The sequence below is a fragment of the Benincasa hispida genome, chromosome 2, assembly GCF_027475165.1.
Source record: "Benincasa hispida cultivar pf3 chromosome 2, pf3_genome.v1.1, whole genome shotgun sequence".
NCBI lineage: Eukaryota > Viridiplantae > Streptophyta > Magnoliopsida > Cucurbitales > Cucurbitaceae > Benincasa > Benincasa hispida.
Window position 1 is genome coordinate 23,788,792 of NC_143479.1, and position 22,925 is coordinate 23,811,716.

Consider the following 22,925-nt stretch of genomic DNA (forward strand, 5'->3'; position numbering starts at 1 on the left):
TAAAATCTTCCTACTCTTGTTTTATTATTTGAGGTGATTTTTCACTTACCTTATATATAACAAATTTGATATTGTTATTATAAATGTCTAAAATTTTGTTTATTTTATAAAGATTCAAAATATCACTCCCATGTTGAAAGTCAAAAGTTATCGATTTCGTTGTTTATCTTTAGCTGGACTTGTTAAGCTATTTATTTGTTTGTTTATTAATGTCATTATTTAGTTAAAAAAAAAACTCTTTCATCTTCAACGTTTATGGAAGTCACCATTTAATTCATAAACTTTAATTAATAATAATTCAAATCTTGATATTTTTTAATATATAATAATTTAGTCATTAAACTTCAACAAATAATAATTAAGTGTTTGTATAAAAAAAATTATTAAGATTTAATGAAATTTGTTATACATGTAGATTGATAAATTGATCGTTAATAATTTTTTTTATAGACTATAAGACTAAGTAGTTACATTATAAAAGACGACACTTAATTTGTAAAAACTTTTGATGATTGAAACTAAATTATTACAAATTTCAAAGTATACATAAATTGTTACCAATTAAAAATATATTACTAGTTCAACTTCAACAACTAAATTATTACTTATGTTTAGTTGTTTTCAAAATTACTCGCGATGATTATTGTGCTAACTCAAATGCCGTTAAATAAAGTAATTAATTAATTAATGGTTTCAATGGTTGGTGTTGTTGTTATTATTATTATTTCATTTCATTTTGAACCCAATTTGTATCGAAGTAATTTGCACTCAATAATTGAACACATAAAAAGTTCCCATCGTACAAACACTCTAATCACTTATTAGAAAAAATACATAGGTGTATGATCAATATTACAATAGTATTTATTCAAACAATAAGACTACTAGAAAAACGATAGAATATATAGAAACACACACACACACACTGAAAATGAGAAAAACAATAATGAAATAATAATTAAGGTGCGTAATTAGATGGTTAAGAGAAGTAATAATCCAGCCAACGCTGCTGCCAGTACTGCACCAAATCTCAAGGATGAAGCGGAGCTAGGCGGCGGTGGCGGAAGCAAGGCGGAGTCGGGCGTACCGGGGCGGACGAAAACGTCAATAGCAAATTTCATACCGGCGTTGCAGTGGCTACCAACAGTACAAATAAAGTAACGACGACGGGGAGGAGCATCAAGTGTAATGGATAGCACAGTAGATGTACTTAGAACGATCCCCGGCTTCACACATCCCTCAAAATCCACCTGCCTTTCAGGCTCCGCAACATCGTGCGTCTCCTCCGCCTTTGATCGGAACACTATACAAAAAACAAAACCACACCCTTTTTCCTTAGCAAAACATATAAAAAAAAAAAGGTACCTTAAACTTTATTTGATAACGATTTAGTTTTTAGAATATTTTACCATTTATAACGGTTTAATTCTTATCGTGAGATATATTGTTGAGATTTAATTTAATTTTCCATCGACTAATTGATTAGAAATCATTTTATTAAACTATAAAGACTAAATTGTTATACATCAAAAGTTGAAACTTAATATTGAAGAGACTTTTTTATGATAGGATAGAGACTAAATTGTTACAGATTTCAAAGTATATAGACTAAATTGTTAGTTTCATGGCTAAATTGTTATTTCGATATAAAAATTTATGGATAAAAAATGTTTTTCAATTACCTATATTCTTAGACTTTATAAGGTTTTATTTTTACGGCCGTTCAACTTTGAAATTGTTTTAAAATAAAAGGATGTTTTCAAATATAAGAAAATGAACTAAAATATTTACAAATATAGCAGCATTTTACTATCTATTTGCATAGATTACGATAGACTAATATTTGTATCTATCTATATCATGATAGACAAAGAGAGTAGTCTATCGCGATCTATCGTAAATAGGTTGTGATATTTTGTTATTATTAATAAATATTTTCAGCAGTTTTATTATTTAAAATAATTTCTCTAAAATTAATATACTTTTCTCTAAAATTAAAAGTATAGAGTTAATGTGTAAAAATTAAAAAGTGTACGTGATATTTTTTTTTTGATGTCATACACATAATTAAAATTTTGTCGTCATTATTTATTTCATCTAAATAAAATGCATATGCATTAATTATTATGTCAACTTACATCTTATTTTAATGGAGGAGTTTTCCAACAGCATTTCAAAGTTCATACAGGTGAAATGAGACATTTTAAAAATCTAAGTGAAGAATGGAAACATACCTTCAAAATTATTTGTTATCTTGTTTAATTTAACCAAAACAAAAAGCTAAACTAAAAAGGGGTCTTTTTAAATATTGAAAAATATTTACATTTTATAGTAAAAAGTTCTAAAAGTATATAAACATTTTTAAAATTTTTTGCTATAAAATCTAAATATTTTTAGAATTTTTCTGTTTATAAGAATTTTCCAATCTAAAATGGTAGTCGATGAGCTTTGTTACTTTTTAAAGTTGATGAACAATTAAACATAAAATTCAAATAAATATCCTGAAAGTATTATAAAACAATTAATTTTAAAAAAAATTATATTTAAAAAAATACATACTAAAAATAAAATTAAAAGTTCAACAACACAAAAAAGTTATCTTAAACTTGTAATTTAATCATAACAAAAATAGTAAAAATAAAGCATGATGAAGCACTCACCTAGCTTATCACCGATGAAGAAAGTCTTATTACGAGTCCAGTCGGAGAAGAAGGTAGAGTTCGCCGGTAGGTTCCAACCGAAATTGCCACCGACGTCATAGTCAACAGCGGAGACAACTTGTAAGAGAGCTCCAACGAGGAAAAGACAAGCAATTGGACTCAAACTCGTTATTTTTGTTGCCATTTTACGATGAGATGAATAATTGAGAAGAAAAAATAACAGAAAGGGTAGGTTTTTATAGATGTTTATTAGTAGTGTGGGAACAAGAAGAACAAGTCAAGGTCCAAACTTGTGGTTGGTCAACATATGCAACAATATTTATAATTTGGCGATATAGAGGAAACGTGTACGATTATGTAAATGGTAATAATTGGAAAGAACAAAGTGGTACGAAACAACAAAGATTGAGAACTTGTATGCAAAGGCAACTCCACGACGATTTCTTTTACTTTTCTTGTCTCATTTCTTTTTATTTATATTTAGTGAATCAAATTGTAATCTACTATTAATTATGAACTCAATTAAAATTATAATAATTGATAAATGAAAAAAAAAAAAAAAATAGATGAACGTAGAAAACTGAAGACGAGGAACTCTTCTTTTGTTGAACAAATAAAACTCATTTGTTGAACAAATGCAAAGGCAACTAGATTTAAACAGTGTTCAAATTTTTTCTTTGTCACTACTTTGGTCAAGAAATCAGCTACATTTTCTTTTGTTTTGACTTTTTCTACATTTACTGCAACTTTCTCTATTATGTTTCAACCAAAGTGTAACTTCATGTCTATGTGTTTTGATCTTCCGTTGGTTTCTCGTGAGATATATGAACACTTTGATTATCACACATTAGAGGCACAATGTTTTATTTATAACCTAATTCACCAATGATTCCTTGTAGCCATATTGCATCCTTTATAGCTTCTGTGGAAGCAATGGATTCTTCTTCTATGATGAAGAGAGCAACCACAGTTTGCAAGTTTGATTTCCAGCTTATGACATTCCTAACAAATAAAAAAGTGTATAGCCGGTTAGGGATCTCCTTTTATCCAAACCTTATGCAAAGTCTGAATCAATATATCCTTTTATGACTAATTTAGAATAGTTAGGAGGCTTGAAGAGTAGGCCCATGTTAGGACTTTCAACAATATATTGAAAGACCCATTTTGTTGCTTTCCAGCGAGCTTTTTCAGGGTTTCCATGTACCTGCTAACTAAGCTTGAACAATATACAAGGTCTGCTTCGGTGTACATCATTAGATACATAAGGCTTCCTGTAGCATATGAGTAAGGAGCTTTATGAAGGGATCTAATCCCGTGCGAAAGCGTGTGAATATGTTTGCCTTTTAATACGTGTTTCAAATTTACAGAAAATGTAGAGAAATTTAAACATATTTAACACTAAGCATGTTTTTAATATGTAAAGAACTAACTTTAAGGGGAAAAAGATTACCTTTGAAGACAACTTCAATCTTCTCTAAATTTTCACTGTAATCATGATCTCTGCAACTCTTCTTGAGTCTTAAACAAGACACGACCACTAAGTATTTCCCATTATTCTCCGACAAAGAAAAAGTTTGTGAGAACCCAAGAGAATTATAGAAAAACTTTTTCTCTATCAATTTTTGTATAATAGATTCGCAGAGTTAGAGATAATTCTATGAGTGTTGAGATTCTTAGAAAAACAATTTCTTATGTCTCATGTAGAACGATTTAGTGAGGAGAGAGATAACTCCCCTCTCACTTACATTAACTCAGGTTAACTCTCCTATAACCACAGGGAAGTTATGATTTAATTTATTAAATTAAATCATATTTAATTAAATAAATATTAGTTAATCTAATTAATTAAATATCATGATATGAACCGATCAGACATCAAATTATTAATTAAATTTTATTTAATAATTTTGATATAATTTTAGTATTTTATGACATTTAAATAGGGGCATTTTGTCATTCTACTATGTTATATAAGAGTTTTAATTGGGGGACTATTTAAAGCCTTGCCTTTAAGTTGTTCAGTAGTTAAATCTTAGGATGAATTGAATTTAGTCTTTGAGCTTCTTCTTTCAAGTTTAGCCAAAGAGCTCTTTGAATTTTTGCAATTTAGGTGTTGAGTTACATGTTAAGAACATTTAAGTGGGATTGATCATCCTATTTGTGGAGTGTTGAATCTTGGGACAATGAACTTGTTCTTGTTTCACGATATTTGATCTTAAGGAAATCCATATATAACCCAATCCTTAGTGTTGAAATCGAGTTGATTTGAGGGTTTTAGTGATTGAAAATCAAGGGTTCTCATCCCAAAGGGAATCTAATTACAATTCGTTAGGATTTTTGTATCGTTTGGCATCAGTGCCTAGACACTCTAGATTGGATATATCTTGTAAGTATTATTTTTATTTATTTATTTTTTGAATTTGATCTTTAATTTTCGCTTTTTGTTTGTGTTGTTTTGAAAAGAAAAGAAACACATCAAGCTGTTGGATTGAGTTTCAAAAAGAGTTTTGCATAAGAATTGAAGGATGGGGCTGGATTTGTGAAAAAAATTGAAGAGAATTGAGAAAAATCGGAGATTTGGGGTTGACAGACATGAATCGGAGAGGAGAAAAAAATTGGGGTGGTGAAAAACTGAAGGAAAAAAATTGGATCAAAGACCATCGTAAAAAATGGATCAAATGCATTGTGAATGCCATTTTGGAGTTTGAGGGAAAAAATGTGTTTCAATATTTGTCGAGTAATCAGGCATTGATTGAGTGGAAAACAAAATTTGGATCACAATTTCATTGTGAAAATTGGATCACAATCTCTTATGAACGCTATAAAGCAAAAACTATTATTGTGAAATCAACAATTTATTTTATGTTATTTTCATAATTAACATGTAAATTAGCCTATATATAAAGGATCAAAACAGAAAACTAAGTGAATGTGTGAAGAATTAGTGAGAGTATTTATCTGCTTTCAATTTAGGTTTGTTCTTTTTCCAAAAGAACTTAGAAGTAACAACTCCTCTCGTGGATGTAGGCCTAGTTGCTGAACTACGTTAAGACCCTGTGTTCTCTCCTTCTTTCTTATCTTGCATGTGAGCTTCTTCATCTTCTTCCCTTAGTTTTGTTTCGATTTCTTCCTCATCTTTTCCATGTGAATCGACTTAAAAAAAGAGTAAAAATGAGAGAGGAATATTCTGTTCAAAGCATAATGATTTGAAGAAAGCAGACAGAAAAGAGAGAAAATTCTGACCTTGTGTGTTGTAATCTCCTTCAATCATGTGGCCTCATTTTGTCCACTTATTACAACATATTTTCTCCTTATCCTTTTTTTGAACAACATTTTCTTCATATTGGTCCTCGGTGGAAATATCCCTAGCCCAACAAATTGGTATTGGAGCCTACAAGAACAAAATCAAGATCTTCAAGACACTTTAAAGAAAGCAAATCTTGGAGCTTTGAAGCAAGAAAAGAAGCAAGATAATGATAGTTGCAAGATATGACATTAAAAATTTGATAGGAAAGGTATTGCATTCTTTCAATCTTTGGAAGACTAAAATCAAGGCTATTTTGGGGCAACAGAAAGCTCATAGAGCTCTAGAAGACCCTTCAAAGTTGCCTAACACTATGATAGCAGATGAAAAAGAAAATATGGAGCTGATTGCACATGGGCTTTTATTTTGAACCTTTCAGACAGTGTGTGCTTCATCAGGTAATTAATCAAGACATTGCATTTAAAATGTGGTCAAAATTAAATGAACTCTATGAATCTAAAGATCTTCCTAATAAAATGTTCTTCAGGAAAAGATTCTTTACATTCAAGTGAATCCATCCAAGACCTTAACTGAAAATCTGATGAATTTAAGAAGATCGTAGCAGAATTTAAAACTCAGGGTGATAAAATAGGGGTAGATAATGAAGCTTTTGTGCTTCTCAATTCTCTTCATGAGGTGTATAAGGATGTGAAAACAACTTTAAAATATGAGAGAGATACAGTTACCACAAATATCATCATTTTTGTCATTACAATTAAAGAAATGGAGCTGCTGTCTAATAAATAAGAAAAATTAAGTGTTTAAGGTCTGTTTGTGAAAGGCAAAAATAAGCATCACAATAAAGAAAAAGGCAAACAAGCTTCCATAAATGAGAATAAGGACAAATCCAAGATTAGATGCAAATATACAAGAAAGTAGGTCATTTAATCAAGGACTACACAACCCTAAAGTGGAAAAATGAGCAAAAGAATAAAAATCAAAACCAGAAAGCTCAATCAACATAGTCAGGTGAAGCTTCAGTAGGGGAAGACTCTTTCTTTTGCTCGGATGCCTTAGCTACCTCTAACCAAAGAGCAAAACTTGAAAATCCAACAAAAAGCCTTGATTGAGTTCTAGACTCAGGATGTTCTTTTCCCATGACACCTAATAAGGATTAGTTTAATACTTATAAAGAAATGAATAGAGGTTCAGTCTATATGGGTAACAATAATTCATGTCCTATGATTGACATTGACTCAATCCTCTAAAACTAGAAGATTGATCAGTAGAACTACTTAGAAATATTAGGCATGTGTCCAAATTAAAAAGGAATCTAATTTCATTGGGAATGCTTGACTCAATAAGCTGTGAATATAGAGGGAAAAGAGGCTACTGTGAAGTTTGAAAAGATTCCAAACCAGTACTGAAAGGAATCAAGATAAATAGTGTGTATGTAGTTCAAGGTGTTCAGAAATTGCAATCAACTTTGGTTGTAACTTACAAGGAACCTAATGGAGACTTATAACATAAAAGACTTGCCCACATTAGTGCTAAAGGTCTTCAAGCTCTAGCTAATCATAGAATTCTTCCTAAAAGTGTTCATCGAGACCTATCATTCTATGAGCACTGTGTAATTGGGAAGGCTATGAAACAAAGCTTTGTTAAAGCTCAACACACAACCAAAGAAATCTTTGACTATATACATTCAGATCTATGGGGTCGTTCACCATTTCCATCTCTAAGTGGTGCTAGGTATTTCCTAACTTTTATTAATGATTTCTCTAGGAAGAGCTAGATATATTTTCTTAAAACAAACGACTTAGTTTTGAAAAATTTAAAGAAGGGAAAACAATGGTTGAATAACAGTCAAGTTGTCAAATTAAATACCTTAGAATAGATTATGGTCTTGAGTTTTGTGTAGAAGAATTTAACAATTTTTACAAACAACATGAAATTCTCAGACACAGAATAATGAGATACACACCCCAACAAAATGGGGTGGCAGGGAGGCTGAACAGAACTATACTTGAAAGAGTAAGAAGTCTTCTATTTGATGTCATCCTACAAGAAAAATTTTGGGCTGAGGCTACCTTCTATATAGTTTACACACTCAATAGACGCCCCCATGCATCTCTTGACTTACTTATTCTTGAAGAGAAATGGACCAAGGACCCTCCTAACCTAAGCAACCTAAGGGTCATTGGGTGCATTGGTTTTGTTCATTAGAATAAAAGTAAATTGAATGCCCGAGCCATCAAATGCATGTTTGTAGAGTACACTAAAGGTGTAAAAGGCTTCAGACTATGACATCCTACTAAAAAAAAGTGTATAACCAACAAAGATGTCATTTTCAGGAAAAATGAAATGTTTATACAGAAGAGCAATATCATCGAACAATTACTTCAAGAGTTAATTGATAAAATTGAGGTGGAGCATTCACTTAATCCTAATTCATATTCTTTAAGTTCAAATCCTGAAAATATAGTGGTATAATGTCTCAACATAATGATGAAGAAGAAGAGACAACCACTAAAATTGAGCAAGAGGGTCCAACCCTTGGAAGGCTAGAGATAAGAAAAGGAGAACCACAACACCATTTACAGGGTATGAAGCTGATTACATTAATCTAGCATTGAATGCTTCAGAAGAAGTGAGTGACTCAAAACCATCCACGTATAAAGAAGCAGTAAGTTGTACTAATGTAAGAAAATGGATAGAAACTAAGAATGAAGAAATTGAGTCCCTAATGAAGAATGAAACTTGGGACTTAGTTCCTCTATCTAAGATATGTAAACCAATTGCCTCTAAATGAGTGTACAAGTTCAAAGAAGGCATCCCTAATATACAAGACCCTAGATTCAAAACTAGATTGGTTTCTAAGGGATTCACTTAGAGATAGGGGATGGATTACAATGAGATTTTCTCACTAGTTGAAAAACAAACCTCAGTTAGATTGCTTCTATCTCTAGTAGCACAAAGAACCTAGAGCTAGACTAGCTTGATGTCAAAACAACTTTCCTGCATAGCTACTTAAAAGAAACCACATATATGAGTCAACATAAAGGTTACTAAACTAAGGAAAAAGAAGACTACTATTGCCTAATTAAAAAGTCCATTTATGGACTAAAGCAATCACTAAGGTGCTGAAATAGAATGTTTGATGAATTTATGCAGAAGATTGGTTTCCTAAAGAGCCCCTATGACAACTACTTTTACATCAATTCTAAATCATTTTCTAATCCTGTTTATCTCCTACTATATGTGGATGACATGCCTCTATCAGGAAGCTCTAAGGAGGAGTTGAAACAACTAAAAGACCTCTTAAAGTTAGAGTTTGAAATGAAAGACATGGGTTGTGCAAAAAGAATACTTGGCATAGACATAGAAAGAAAAAAGAAAGGCACAAATTATACATCAGTCAAGTCAAATATCGTGAAAAGCTAATTCAAAAATTTCATATGAAAGAAGCAAAAAAAGTAAACACACCCATTGCTCAGCATTTCAAACTATTGGTAGGGAATTTACCAAAAGAAACAGATCATGAACATAAAAAATTAATGTCTACAGTGCCCTATTCCTAAGTAGTGGGAAGTCTCATGTATTTGATGATCTCTATAAGACCAGACATAACTTATGCAACTAGTGGTTAGTAAATACATGGCTAACCCTGGCAAGAGACATTGGGAGGCCACCAAGTAGATTTTGAAGTACCTAAAGGGTATAAAAGAAGCTAAAGTCCTATGCAAACAAAGCATTAACTCAGACCCTAAGCTATTTGGCTTTGTTGACTTAGATTATGCAGGAGATCTTGATAAGAGAAGGTCACTGCCCGACTATATTTTCCTATTTGGAAGCTGTGTACTAAGCTGGAAAGCTTCCTTGCAAAGTCGTAGCCCTTTCTACCATTGAAGTAGAGTTTATTGCTCTATCTAGAGCTGTGAAAGAAGGCCTATGGCTAAGAGGTTTACTACAGGACTTCAACATTACTCAACCAACAGTAAAGATTTATTGTGACAATCAAAGTACTATACATCTATCCAAAAAACCTCAATATCAAAATTGCACTAAATACATTGAAGTAAAGTACCACTTCATCAGAGAGCAGGTTGAAAGCAAGAAAATTGAAGTTCTTAAAGTACATACATCAGAAAACACATCAGATATGCTTACTAAAATAGTCACTCAACTCAAACTCCAAAAATACCTTGACATCATCAGATTTGAGCTACCTAAAAAAGGTTAGAAGAAGAGGGATTAGAGAAGAGAAACTGATCATTAATCAACTACAGGTTGATTTCAAGGTGGATATTTGTAAAACAGTACTTATTCTTATGAAATCAACCATTTATTTTCTATCATTTTCATAACTAACATGCAAATCATCCTATATATAAAGGATCAAAACAGAAAGTTAAATGAGTCTGTGAAGAATTAATGAGAGTACTTATCTGCTTTCAATTTAGCTCTGTAATTTCTCCAAAAGAACTCAAAAGTAACAACTCTTCTCGTGGATGTAGGCCTAGTTGTTGAACCATGTTAAAACCATGTGTTCTATCCTTCTTTCTTACTTTGCATGTGAGTTTCTTCATCTTCTTCCCTTAGTTTTTTTTATGCCTTCCTCATTTTTTCCATTGTGAATCGACTTCAAAAGAGAGTAAATATGAGAGAGCAATATTTTGTTCCAAGCATAATGATTTGAAGAAAATAGACAGAAAAGAGAGAAAATTCTGACCTTGCGTGTTGTAATCTCCTTCAATCACATGGCCTCATTTTGTCCACTTATTACAACACGTTTTCTCCTTATCCTTTTTTCGAACAATATCTTCTTCATATTAGGCCTCGGTGGAAACAACCCAAGCCCAACAAACGCATGGAAAAAATTGTGTTTCATGTGTGGACAGAAGGAGTAGGTGGAGAAGATGGTGAAGGAAATAAACTAAAACACATAAGAAAGCTATGTCTATCAAGAAAAGCTTCAAAAGATGACCATCATGTTGGCCAAAATATGCCTACATTTTTCTTTGAAAATACGTCAAACCTAGAAGAGTATCGTATTTGATTGCCACCACTATAGTGAAAAGGGAAAGTCAAAACTTATTGTTTCTACATTTGAAGATTAGACCCTAACATGATGGAATAATATGTTATAAAAAGGAGTAAAAATCAAGAAACACCTTCATGGAAAAGGTCAAGCTTCTTATGAGGAAGCATTTTGTTTCTAAGTCTTTCCATAAATGGCAAACTTTGAAACAAGGGAGCAAAAGTGTGGAAAAGTACTATGAAGAGATGTTGAAATTTCTTGAGGAGATGACCATATATGAGATCGAGGAAGTTACCATGGATCAATTCTACAAAGGACTTAATGTGGAGATTGTTGAGATACTTGTCGATCGAGAAGAAATTCGACCTTGTGAGGATTTGGAAGAGATGATGCACGCTGCCATCAAGATAGAAAAGCAACTCCAAAGAAGATCTTCAAGGTGTACAAAATTTAAACCCAATTTCAATGCCAATACATTAGTTTAAAAAGTTAATTTACCTACATGAGCATTTTGATAAGGTAAATCGTAGTAAAGAAAAACTTGCTAGTATTGTACTTATGCATGATAAAGGTATTTTGTCTAGTAGAACATTAAGTAGTAAGGACTCACATGATTGTAATCTTAGTACTACTATTGAACCATTTATTTCTGGAGAAGCATGTGATAGTAGTAGTGGAGTAGAGAAAGTAGATGGTAGCGAACTTGAAACTAGCATACTTTGTGCTAACATTGCTAGTCAATTAGAGTCAAAGTAACTTTTGATCCTATTGTTGTATCATTGCTTCCAAGAGAAGTAAAAACTGATGTGTGTGATTTGGAAAAAAATGCATGAGACAGAGATAAAAGCAATAGAAATGTTTGATGGAGAAATGCATGTGAGTAATACTTTGTTTATAGACAAAAATGAGAGAAAACAAAAAAGAAGTGAGTTTGAAAATTTGTGAGGTTAATAAAAGAGTTTGCTCTTTGACAGGTGAACTTCCACCAAGTGTGCCTAGCTTTTCTTTGGAGTTTTTGAAGGATATTAAATTGATTGTAAAACAAAGCTCAAAGACTATGTCTTGTTCTTTTGATAGTCACAAATTGAATAGGGATTGGAAGGACGAATATTCATCCCAAAATAATGAAATCCAAGACGGTGTCAACATTTGATATCTCATGACTGCAAGGTTGTTTTGCAAAGGGAGACCATCCAAGAGAAGTGCTAGAAAATTGACATAATTTTCTTCTTACGACTTCAAAAACTGCTTTGTCTGTAAATTTGTTGGAGTTATTAGAATTGAAATTAGGCTGTAATTTCTTGATTCCGGGAGAGAGGACAGTAACAAAATTGGAGAATTTTGGCTCACAGATTCGACTCGAGAAGCGCTCCGACCCGATTTCTCGCATGCCTGCTCAACCGGATCCGACTTGTGCGCCCGTCTGCTCCGATTTGCGCGACCTGGTTCAAAGCTACCCGCGCACCTCCCGCCTACTCGCGACTAGGGTGTTTTTGGGCTGGTTCGAGAGTTTTTTGGCCGGCTCAAGATGGTTCAAAGTGTTTGAAGCCGATTCCGGGAAGCTGGTTGCTGAATTTTATAATAAATTAGTTATTTGTTTGTTTTTAATGCCAAAATCGGTCCACTTTAGTATTGTTTACCTATTATGCATGTGATGTATAATGTTGTTTGATTATGTGTGCATATAGTATCCCATATAGTTTTAAAACTCCACCATAGAAAAAGCATGTGACATACATTTGTTATATGTTATAAGTGTTATAAAATATACACTATGCATGCTTAGTTTTAATATAAGTGTTATATTAAAGCATGTTTGATTGAAGGAAGCATGTTATAGATGAATGCTCTAGGGTTATAATTGTTGTAAAATAACTTAGACTTCTAAAATTTATAACAAAGATAAGATGCATGCTTAGAGTTAACCATCGAGCAATCCCAATTTTCTTAGAAAATAGGTCAATATCTTGTAAAGCCGAAGTTACAAGAAAACTCACCCGACAAGATCTTGGCAAAAAGTTAGATAAGATGACTAAGGTTGAAGGTTTTTAAGTTGATGGTTCACGGAACACCTACTACCTGAAGATCGAGCTGACATCTGAGTTAGGTTAAACCGGTTTTATGTCCATGCGTGAGCGGTGTGAGGTAATAAAATTTGTTTATCATCTAGACATCGTAGGTTAAAAATCTAGTATAAAAGTTATACTCAGATGAATCACCTAGACTTAGGATATGTTTAGTTAGCCGAAATGTATCGCTAAGTATTTTATACCCTAACCATCTAGAACACTTCAGCTGGAGAGAAGAAATGTACTTTTAGCTCTAGCGTCCCTAAGAGTTCACACCGTGAGATTCATGCTTGGCTTTGGGCCGCCCTGGGAGCGGACTCCATTCGGAGAGTGTTTGCATGAGTCAATACCAAGGTGAATAGGGGAAGTTGTTCATTGTAAGTAGGAGAAGGAAGTGTGTCAACACATCCTACGGTCTCTTCCATTAGGTCGCACCGTGAGATTCCTATAATGCGCCTGCATGTCTGCCCTAGAGCAACTTTACCAATCGGATGGCTGTATTATAGGATTCGGAACACCACGAACTCTAGAAATTGATAGGGTCTCTCAGGTCCGTTTTCATTCTTGTTTTTTCAACTTCAGGAGCATAATGATTCCTATCTTTGAGGTCTGAAAATGGAAGGTCACACTTACAAGAATTACTAAGTGTTAGTAAATTCTTGACCAAAGTAGCAATAACTGAGTTACTATAGGAATAAGAGTTATTCTGGTGATAGTATCTAGTCAAGATAGTCTTGGTTCAATGGAAGAATAGTCGATCACCCCTCGGTGAAGGTTATTCTAAACCGTTGAAATATCATTGCAAAATATAATAATGAAGGGTAAATTATTAGTCTTTTTGCTAAACTTGATTGGATTTAAAAGATTAATGTTTTTACTAAAAAGGATATGTTTTTCTTTTCAGCATGACTAGCTCTTTAGATCAACTCTTAGCTTCCGAGAAACTAAACGGCGATAATTACTCAAACTGGAAAACAAATCTGAATTCAACACTAGTAATAGATGACCTGAGATTTGTCTTAACTGAAGAATGTCCTCAGGCCCTTGCCTTGAAAGAAACACAAGGTAAATATGATTTACTAGTTGCTGAGACACGTTTAGTAGAGGATGGTACCTCAACCTGGATATTGGATTCTTGAGCCACTAATCATATTTTCTTCTCTTTTCAGGAAACTAATTCCTGAAAAAAATTTGAAGAAGGCGAGATCACCCTCAAGGTTGGAACAAGAGAGGTTGACTCGACCGAAGCAATGAGAGACTTGAAGTTATTTTTCAACGATAGATATATCATATTTAAAGATGTTTTGTATGCTCTTCTTATGAAGAGGAATTTAATATCTATCACATGTATATTGGAACAAATGTATAAAATATATTTTGAAGTTAATGAAGTGTTCATTTTCAGAAAAGGTATTCAAATTTGTTCTGCTATACTTGAAAACAACTTATATAAGTTAAGACCAACTAAACCAAAATTTGTCTTAAATACTGAGATGTTTAGAACAACCGAAACTTAGAATAAAAGACAAAAAGTTTCTTCTAATGCCTATCTATGGCACCTATGACTTGGTACATAAATCTCAAAAGGATTGAGAGATTGGTTAAGAATGAACTCCTAAATCAGTTAGAAGACAATTCTTTACCTCCATGTGAGTCTTTTCTTGAGGAAAAAATGACTAAGAGATCTTTTACTGGAAAAGGTCTCAGAGCCACAATACCCTTAGAGCTCATACATTCAGACCTCTGTGGACCGATGAATGTCAAAGCTCGAGGTGGGTATGAATATTTCATCAGTTTTATTGATGATTATTCAAGGTATGGTCATATTTACCTAATGCATCACAAGTCTGATTCTTTTGAAAAGTTCAAAGAATATAAGGCCGAGGTTGAGAACCAATTAGGTAAAACAATTAAACACTACGATCAGATCGAGGTGGGGAGTGCATGGACTTAAGATTCCAGGACTATATGATAGAACACGGAATCAAGTGACAAGTCGTCATACCTGATGACGACATAGAGGATCCATCGACCTATAAACAGGCGATAAAAGATGTGGATCATGATCAGTGGGTCAAAGCAATGGACCTCGAAATGGAGTCTATGTACTTCAATTCTATCTGAAAACTTGTAGATAAACCAAATGATGTAAAACCAATTTGTTGTAAGTGGATCTACAAGAGAAAACGAGATCAAGCCAGTAAAGTACTTTTAAGGCTCGACTTGCGGTAAAGGGTTATACTTAGAGAGGGGGAATGGACTATGAAGGAACTTTCTCTCCTGTTGCCATGTTTAAGTTGATTGAAATACTCTTATCTATTGCCACCTTTTATGACTATGAAATTTGACAGATGGATGTCAAGACAACCTTTCTAAATGGCGATCTTGAGGAGAGTATCTATATGGCTCAACCAGAGGGGTTTATTGCATAGGGTCAAGAACAAAAGGTTTGTAAGCTTCAAAAATCCATTTATGGGTTGAAACAAGCTTCTAGATCTTGGAATATAAGATTTGATACTGCGATCAAATCTTATGGCTTTGAACAGAATGTTGGCGAGCCTTGTGTTTACAAGAAAATCGTCAATTCTACTATAGCGTTCTTAGTTTTATATGTTGACGATATTCTACTCATTGAGAATGAAGTAGGTTACCTAACTGACATCAAGAAATGGCTAGCAACGCAGTTCCAAATGAAATATTTGAGAAATGCGCAGTATGTTCTCAGGATTCAGATTATTTGGCACCGGAAGAACAGAACACTAGCCATGTCTCAAGCAACTTATATAGACAAAATGTTGTCTAGGTATAAGATGCAAAATTCCAAAAGAGGTCTGTTACCTTATAGATATGGAACTCATTTGTCAAAGGATCAATGTCCTAAGACACCTCAAAAGGTTGGGGATATGAGACACATTCCCTATGCTTCCACAGTAGGGAGCCTGATGTATGCAATGTTATGTACTAGACCTGACATATGCTACGCAATAGGGATAGTCAGTAGATATTAATCCAATCCTGGATATGATCATTGGACTGCCGTTAAAAATATCCTCAAGTATCTTAGGAGAGCGAGGAACTACATGCCTGTGTATGGTACTAAGGATTTGATCCTTACCAGATACACTGACTTTGATTTTCAAACCGATAAAGATGCAAGAAAATCTACATCGGGATCAGTGTTCATTCTGAATGGAGGTAGTGTGGAGAAGTGTGGAGCAAAACTGTATTGTGGACTCCATAATGGAAGCTGAATACGTAGCTGCTTGTGAAGCAGCAAAAGAAGCATTATGTTTGAGGAAATTCTTGACATATTTGGAAGTCGTTCCAAGTATGCATCTATCTATCACCCTATATTGTGATAATAGTGGCGCAGTTGCAAATTCAAGAGAACCATGAAGCCACAAGCGCGGCAAACATATTGAGCGCAAATACCATCTGATCTGGGAGATTATACATCGTGGAGATGTTGTTGTGACCTAGATATCTTCTAAGAAAAACATTACTTTTCCTTTTACAAAGGCCCTCACGGCTAAAGTATTTGAAGGTCACCTACAGAGTCTAGGTCTATGAAGTTTGTAAACTAGGACAAGTGGGAGAACTTTTGGGTATATGCCCTAGTTTTATATTCATATGTTTATTGTACTCATATGTTTCTCACTTAAATTCAACATTGTGATACTCCACTAGGAGTTTTAGTCCAAGTGGGAGTTTGTTGGATTTTATATTCTAAAACTCGTAGTTTATAAATTAATAAACATATTCTGTTTTGTTTTTCGATAAAGTTGTTATTGAAATTGTAATTTTGAATCCAATAAATTAAGATCCTGAGGCTATTTAATGTAGTTTGAACTTTATGTAATGACATAAATATGGATGAAGTTCAAATATATAGCCAAAATGGTCTATAGTATATGAATGAGGTTGGGTGCCTTGTTCTGGGGACACTATGGATGCGGCCCACTTTGTAGTTAGTAGAAATGATGTGATCCTGAATCGTTCATATAGAGATATGTGAGTGGGGGCATCCTATGCAATGAGTTTGCATAAGACTGAACCATAAAATAGTCACTTTTTACGTTCTAAATGCCGTTTTATATATAAAACTGACTATTTCGTTAATTGATGATCTAGGTAACTTAATCTTAATCCTGAGCTAATTATGAACTCTTGTTCACTCGGAATTATCCTTAGATCTGCGTAGGTTAGAGCAGCTCATCATCGCTGGCCAATAAGCCTCCCATTTCAAGGGTAAGATAGGGTGGATAGTTGGGAACATAGGGTGCAAGACGGAATTCACTCCTACCCGTTATAGGGATAGTAGATAGGTTGTTCCCTTTAGTACTGAATCCAGGTCTTGAACAAGGAGCTCCACCCTCTCCCTGGCTCGAGAGGGATTCGGTTTATAGGTTGGACCTTAAATCAATTGTTCATTAGAAAATTAGTGAAACTTAAGAAATAAGATGTAGTCTCGGGGGTAAAACGATTTTTATGACCCCGCCGAGATTACTAATATCCTGTGAAGGATTAACTTACTAATCATGGTTATATCAAATGGACACAAATATATTTATAGTGAGGGGAGTGCAACTACGAGACTATAGTGGAATGACCCGTTAGTTAACGAATGTTGATTAGCTCCGTCTAAAGAGTTTAGCCAGCTAATCTCAGTTCGTTGGAGCCCATGATCTATAGGTTCATTAGGTTCTCCTACTAGCTCATATGGAATAAACTTAGAATAGTAAGATAGAATAATTCGAATTGTTTGAATTAGGTGAAGAGAGAGAAATCGACAAATATATGTGATATAGTTGGGGTTTCAGTTTAGAGATACAACTTTAATATTTAAATGTGATTTAAATATCAAGAATATGAATACGTTCATATTCGGAAGCTCGGAAATGGTCAAAGATGAAAAAGTCAAAGAGTTGACTTTTGACTTTGAAAAGTCAAACTTTGACCGACCTCATATTCAAATGTGATTTGAATTTCGAGAAAATGAATGACGCTTCATGCTCGAGAGGTCAAAATTAGTCAACACGGAAAAATCATAAAAAGTCAAAATGTTGACTTTTTGGTCAAAGTTTGACTTTGACCAAATGACTATTTTGCTCTTTGACTAAAGTTAGTAGGAAAATCCAAACTTTTGTTGGATAATTCCACTAACAATATAGTGGACTAGGTGTTGGCTTATAGTGGTGCGCGGTCAACGGAGGTACGGGGGGTGGGTGGGAGGGGGGCTATTTAAAGCCTTGCCTTTAGGTTATTCAGTAGTTACATTTTACGATGAATTAAACTTGGCCGCAATGCTTTCAGTTTCAAGTTTAGCCATGGAGTTTCTTGAATTTTTCAATTCATGTGTTGAGTTGCATGCCATGAACATTCAAGTGGGATTGATCAACCTATTTTGTAGAATGTTCAAATCTTTGGCGAGTAATTTGTTTTTGGTCTAAAGATATTTGATCTTAAGGCAATCCTTGTCTAACCCAGTCCTTAAAGTTGAAATCGAGTTGATTTGGGGGTTTTAGTGATTGAGAATTAGGGGTTACCATCCCAAAAGGGTTTCTAATTCCAATTGCTAGGGTTTTCGTATCATACCATATATTTAAATAATGTTACATTATAATCATATCCAAATGTATTTTCCTCTCATATAATATAGTTTTAATATAAATTCCATTTACATTAAATTTAACTTATAGTCTTAAAATGAATCTCATTTATATTAAATTTAACATATAATTTTAATATGAATTTTATTCATATTAAATTTAACCTATAGTTATAATATGAATCTCATTCATATTATTCTATATTTGAATTTTATTCAAATATATTATTCTCTCATGTTATATAGTTTAATTTTAAATCTCATTGAAAATTAACTTTATAATATATGATATCTATATATAATATTTTAATTGTATCACATACAATTAACATAAATTCCCTTCATAATTTGAACAATTCAAATTCTTCCAAAAGAAAATAAATGTTTGTTTTACCCTTAATGAGCTAGCAGGAGACCTAATGGACCTACAGATTAGAAGCTTCAAAGATACGAAATTAAATTAATTAATCTCTTTAATTAAATTAATCAACATTAATTAATTGTGGGTCACTCCACTAAAGACCCACGACTGCATTCTTCGTACTGTAGAATATTTATGTGTCTATGGATATAAGCAATTATTAGTAAGTCAACCCTTCACGAATTGCTCGTAACTACAATTGTATCAATTTACCATTTTATCCCTGTCATTACTCTTACTTTTTAAGTCCCATCGATCATCTAATGAATAACTTGTTTATGATTCTACCATAAACAAATCCCTTATGGGAAAATGAAAGGGAGGGGCCCAATTGTTCAAGACTCGCAGTCAGCACTTAAGGGAGCAATTCATTTACTTACCTAAAGATGAGAATGATCTAATTTCATCTTGTGTAGCTATGTTCCCAAATCTCTACTTAGATAAATCCTTAAAATGGTAGGTTTATTGAGTTGGCAAATCGGGCCGCTTTCACCCTATAAAAATCAAAGAATTGTCCTCATAGATAGAAATTCACAACTCATTCAGGATTGAGGTCGAGTTACCTATGATCATTCTATTAAATGTTAATCTCTTCAATCAACAGTGTTATAAAGAGAGATTAATCATTTCGTGATTCGGTCGTATACAAACTCTTTGTATAGGATACTTTTACTCGCATGTCTCCATATGAACGATTTGGATCAAATCGTGTGTAACACTTACAACTCTCGTAACATTTACAAAGTGGGTCGTATTCGTAACCAGGATAAGGCACCAACCTTATCCACATACTACAGTGAAGGTTGAAGGGATCAAATTCCAATGCGAAAGCGTTTGAATGTCGATGCCAATGTTTTCAATTTAGGAAAACATGAAAAAAAAACATAGAGAAATAAAAGATACAAGATAAACAATTTCTAAAGCATGCTTCTACATGGAAATAGAGGCTTAACCTTGAAGGCTATCTTCTGTGCAAATCTTCCCGAATGAACTTCCACGTACAACAAGTTTCTTCCTTGAACAATATCCAACTAAATGAACACTACCACTAGTGTTTTCTTGCTATTCTCTAGCAAAATTCGGGATGGTGGGATCTAACTTTTGGAGAAAGGAAGAGGATTTTATAGAAGAATGGTTCGGTAAAATTTTTGTGTGTTAGAGAGATTTTGTGAGAGAGTTTTCTGTATTTTTTTTCTTTAATACGTTGATTGAGTCATTCCCAATAAATATCTCAACCCTTTGATCAATTAATTAAGAAGAAGAAGAGATGAGAAAGTTACAATAATCCCATACAAAAAAACAATTCCCCTATAATGGGGAGTTAAGTTTATTTAATATATATTATATTAAATCATATTTGATATAATATAATTACATAAATAAATAATTAATTAACCATTAATTAATTAATTTAAATATCATATATTTACTTATGCATTTTATTCATATTAAAACGCATATCTCTTTCATAACCTATAGTTTTAATATGAATCTCATTCACCTTAATTTTAACCTACAGTTTTATATGAATCTCTTTCACATTAATTTTAACTTATAGTTTTATATGAATCTCATTCATATAATTAATGTTTGAATCTTATTCAAATATATATCTCTCTTATATTATAAAGTTTAATTTTTGAATCTTATTCAAAATTAACTTTATATTATAATGTATCCATATACATTATATTAATTGCATCTCATACAATTAATATTCCTTTATTTAATTTGAACAATTCAAATCAATCCAAAATTAAATGACTCTTGTTTTATCTTTAGTGGGTTAGCAAAGGGACCTGATGAACCTACAGACTGGAAGCTCCAATGATATGAGATTAATTAATTAAACTCTTTAATTAGATTAATCAACATTCATTAACTGTGAGTCACTCTATTGAAGATCCAAAACTGTACTTTCCACATTGTAAATATATATATGTTTCCATGGAAACTGCTCGTAAGTACAACTAAGAAAAATTACCGCTTTACCCTTGTAATTACCTCTTACTTCATAAGTACCACTGCTTCCCCTAATGAAACAATTATTTTATAGTCCAACTATAAACTAAATCCCTCTCGGGCCAGTGAGAGGGTGGGACTTCATTGTTTAAGACTTGGACTCAACCTTTAAGGGAACAATTCATCTACTTACCTTAAAGACGGAAAGGATGAATTCCATCATGTGTAGTTATATTCCAGCTCCCTGGTCGGACAAATCTCCAAAATGGTATGCTTATTGAGTTGGTAAAATTGGCCACTCCCACTCATATAAATTAAAGGACTGCCCTCATAGATAGGAGTTTATAACTCATTCATGATTGAAGTCTAATTACGAATGGTCATCCTATGAAAAGTAAATCTCTTCAATTATGTTATAAAGAGAAGTTAATCATTTCGCGGTCTGGTATTATACAAACTCTTTATATAGGATACCTTCACTCATATGTTTGCACATGAATGATTTAGATCACATCATTTGTGATACATAAAAGTCTTATAACATTTACAAAGTGGACCGTATCCATAATGTCACTAGGATAAGACACTCAACCTTATCTATATACTACAGACCATTTAGGTTATTGTTTGAACATGATCCACCTATATATCTACCACATACATGCTCAAGTTATATATATGTCTACCACCTAGGATCTTAGTTTATTGGATTGAGTTAATGCAATCTAATTGTCGAATAAAATAACTCTTTATTTTATTAAATAAATAATTCGTATATACAAATACAAACTATGAGAACCAGGACATTTATGACACCAATCCCAACATACTAACAATTTAGGTTATTACTTGAATATGATCTACCTATTCGTCTACCATATACTGTTCAAGTTACATAAAATAATCTTGGATCTTGGTTTAATGGATTGAGTTACATAATTCTAACGGTCAAATCAAACAACTCCTTATTTTATTAGATAAATGAATTTTGTTTATATATTACAAACCACGAGATTTAGGGCACAATCCCCAACACTCTATTCATCTTTTGTTTTTCATAATCATCTTTAGGTGATTCGTTTGTTGTCAGCCTGAAGTGTTGTGCAAGAGGGTACTTACAAACTTAGCATTAGTCATATTGAACTTAGTCAGTATCTTTTTAACATAGTTCCTTTGAGAGAAGAAGTTTCCATCAGTTCTTTTTTTTTTTTTTTTTGGTGATTTCCATATCTAGGATTCTTCTTACTGGCCCTAGGTCTTTTATTTCAAACTTTAAGCTCAACTATCTTTAATTTTCTTCAACTCATCAAGGTCTTTTCTAGCCAAGAGCATGTGTCAGCCACAGAGAGAAGGAGATACACAAAACTACCTTTCTTCTTTTGATTTTCTATGGTAAACACAGTCATCACATAGGCTTCTAACAAACTTGATTTTCTTCATAAAGTCATCAAGGCGTTTTACCTACACCTAGGTGACTGTTTCAAGCCACATAAAGATCTATTCAACTTGCATACTAGATCTTTCTTGTCCTTAGTTCAAGGTTTGTTGGCTGATCCATGTAAATTTCCTCTTCCAATCTTCCATATAGAAAATCTGTGGTAACACGTATTTGTTCTAGTTCGAGATTTTCATAGGCAACTATGACTAAGAGTAGTCTAATGGATAGTTTAATGACAAGGAAAAATACTTTATTGTAATCAATTCCCGCATTCTGTATGAAAATCATTTGCTACTAGTTTGGCTTTATATTTAACTTCTTCTTTTGTTCTGGGGTAAGGTGATCAAATCCCAAGTGTTATTCTTCTTTAGAGAATTTAACTCACTCTCCAAAACTTTCAACCACTGTCTGGTTTCTTTACTTGCTATAGCTTCTTCATAGCTTTGAGGTTCATCATCAAGGAAGCTTTCCACCAACTTTAT

General features: G+C 33.0%; 1 protein-coding gene across 1 annotated transcript; it reads right to left on the minus strand.

The window, feature by feature from the left end:
* Nucleotides 1-775: 775 nt before the first annotated feature.
* LOC120071811 (umecyanin-like) lies at nt 776-2,874 on the minus strand. Its single transcript, XM_039024198.2, has 2 exons — nt 2,661-2,874; nt 776-1,303 (listed from the first exon to the last, which is right to left on the minus strand). Exons 1-2 carry the CDS (start codon nt 2,842-2,844, stop codon nt 972-974), a joined length of 516 nt encoding a protein of 171 aa, XP_038880126.1. The 5' UTR covers nt 2,845-2,874; the 3' UTR covers nt 776-971.
* Nucleotides 2,875-22,925: the final 20,051 nt, after the last annotated feature.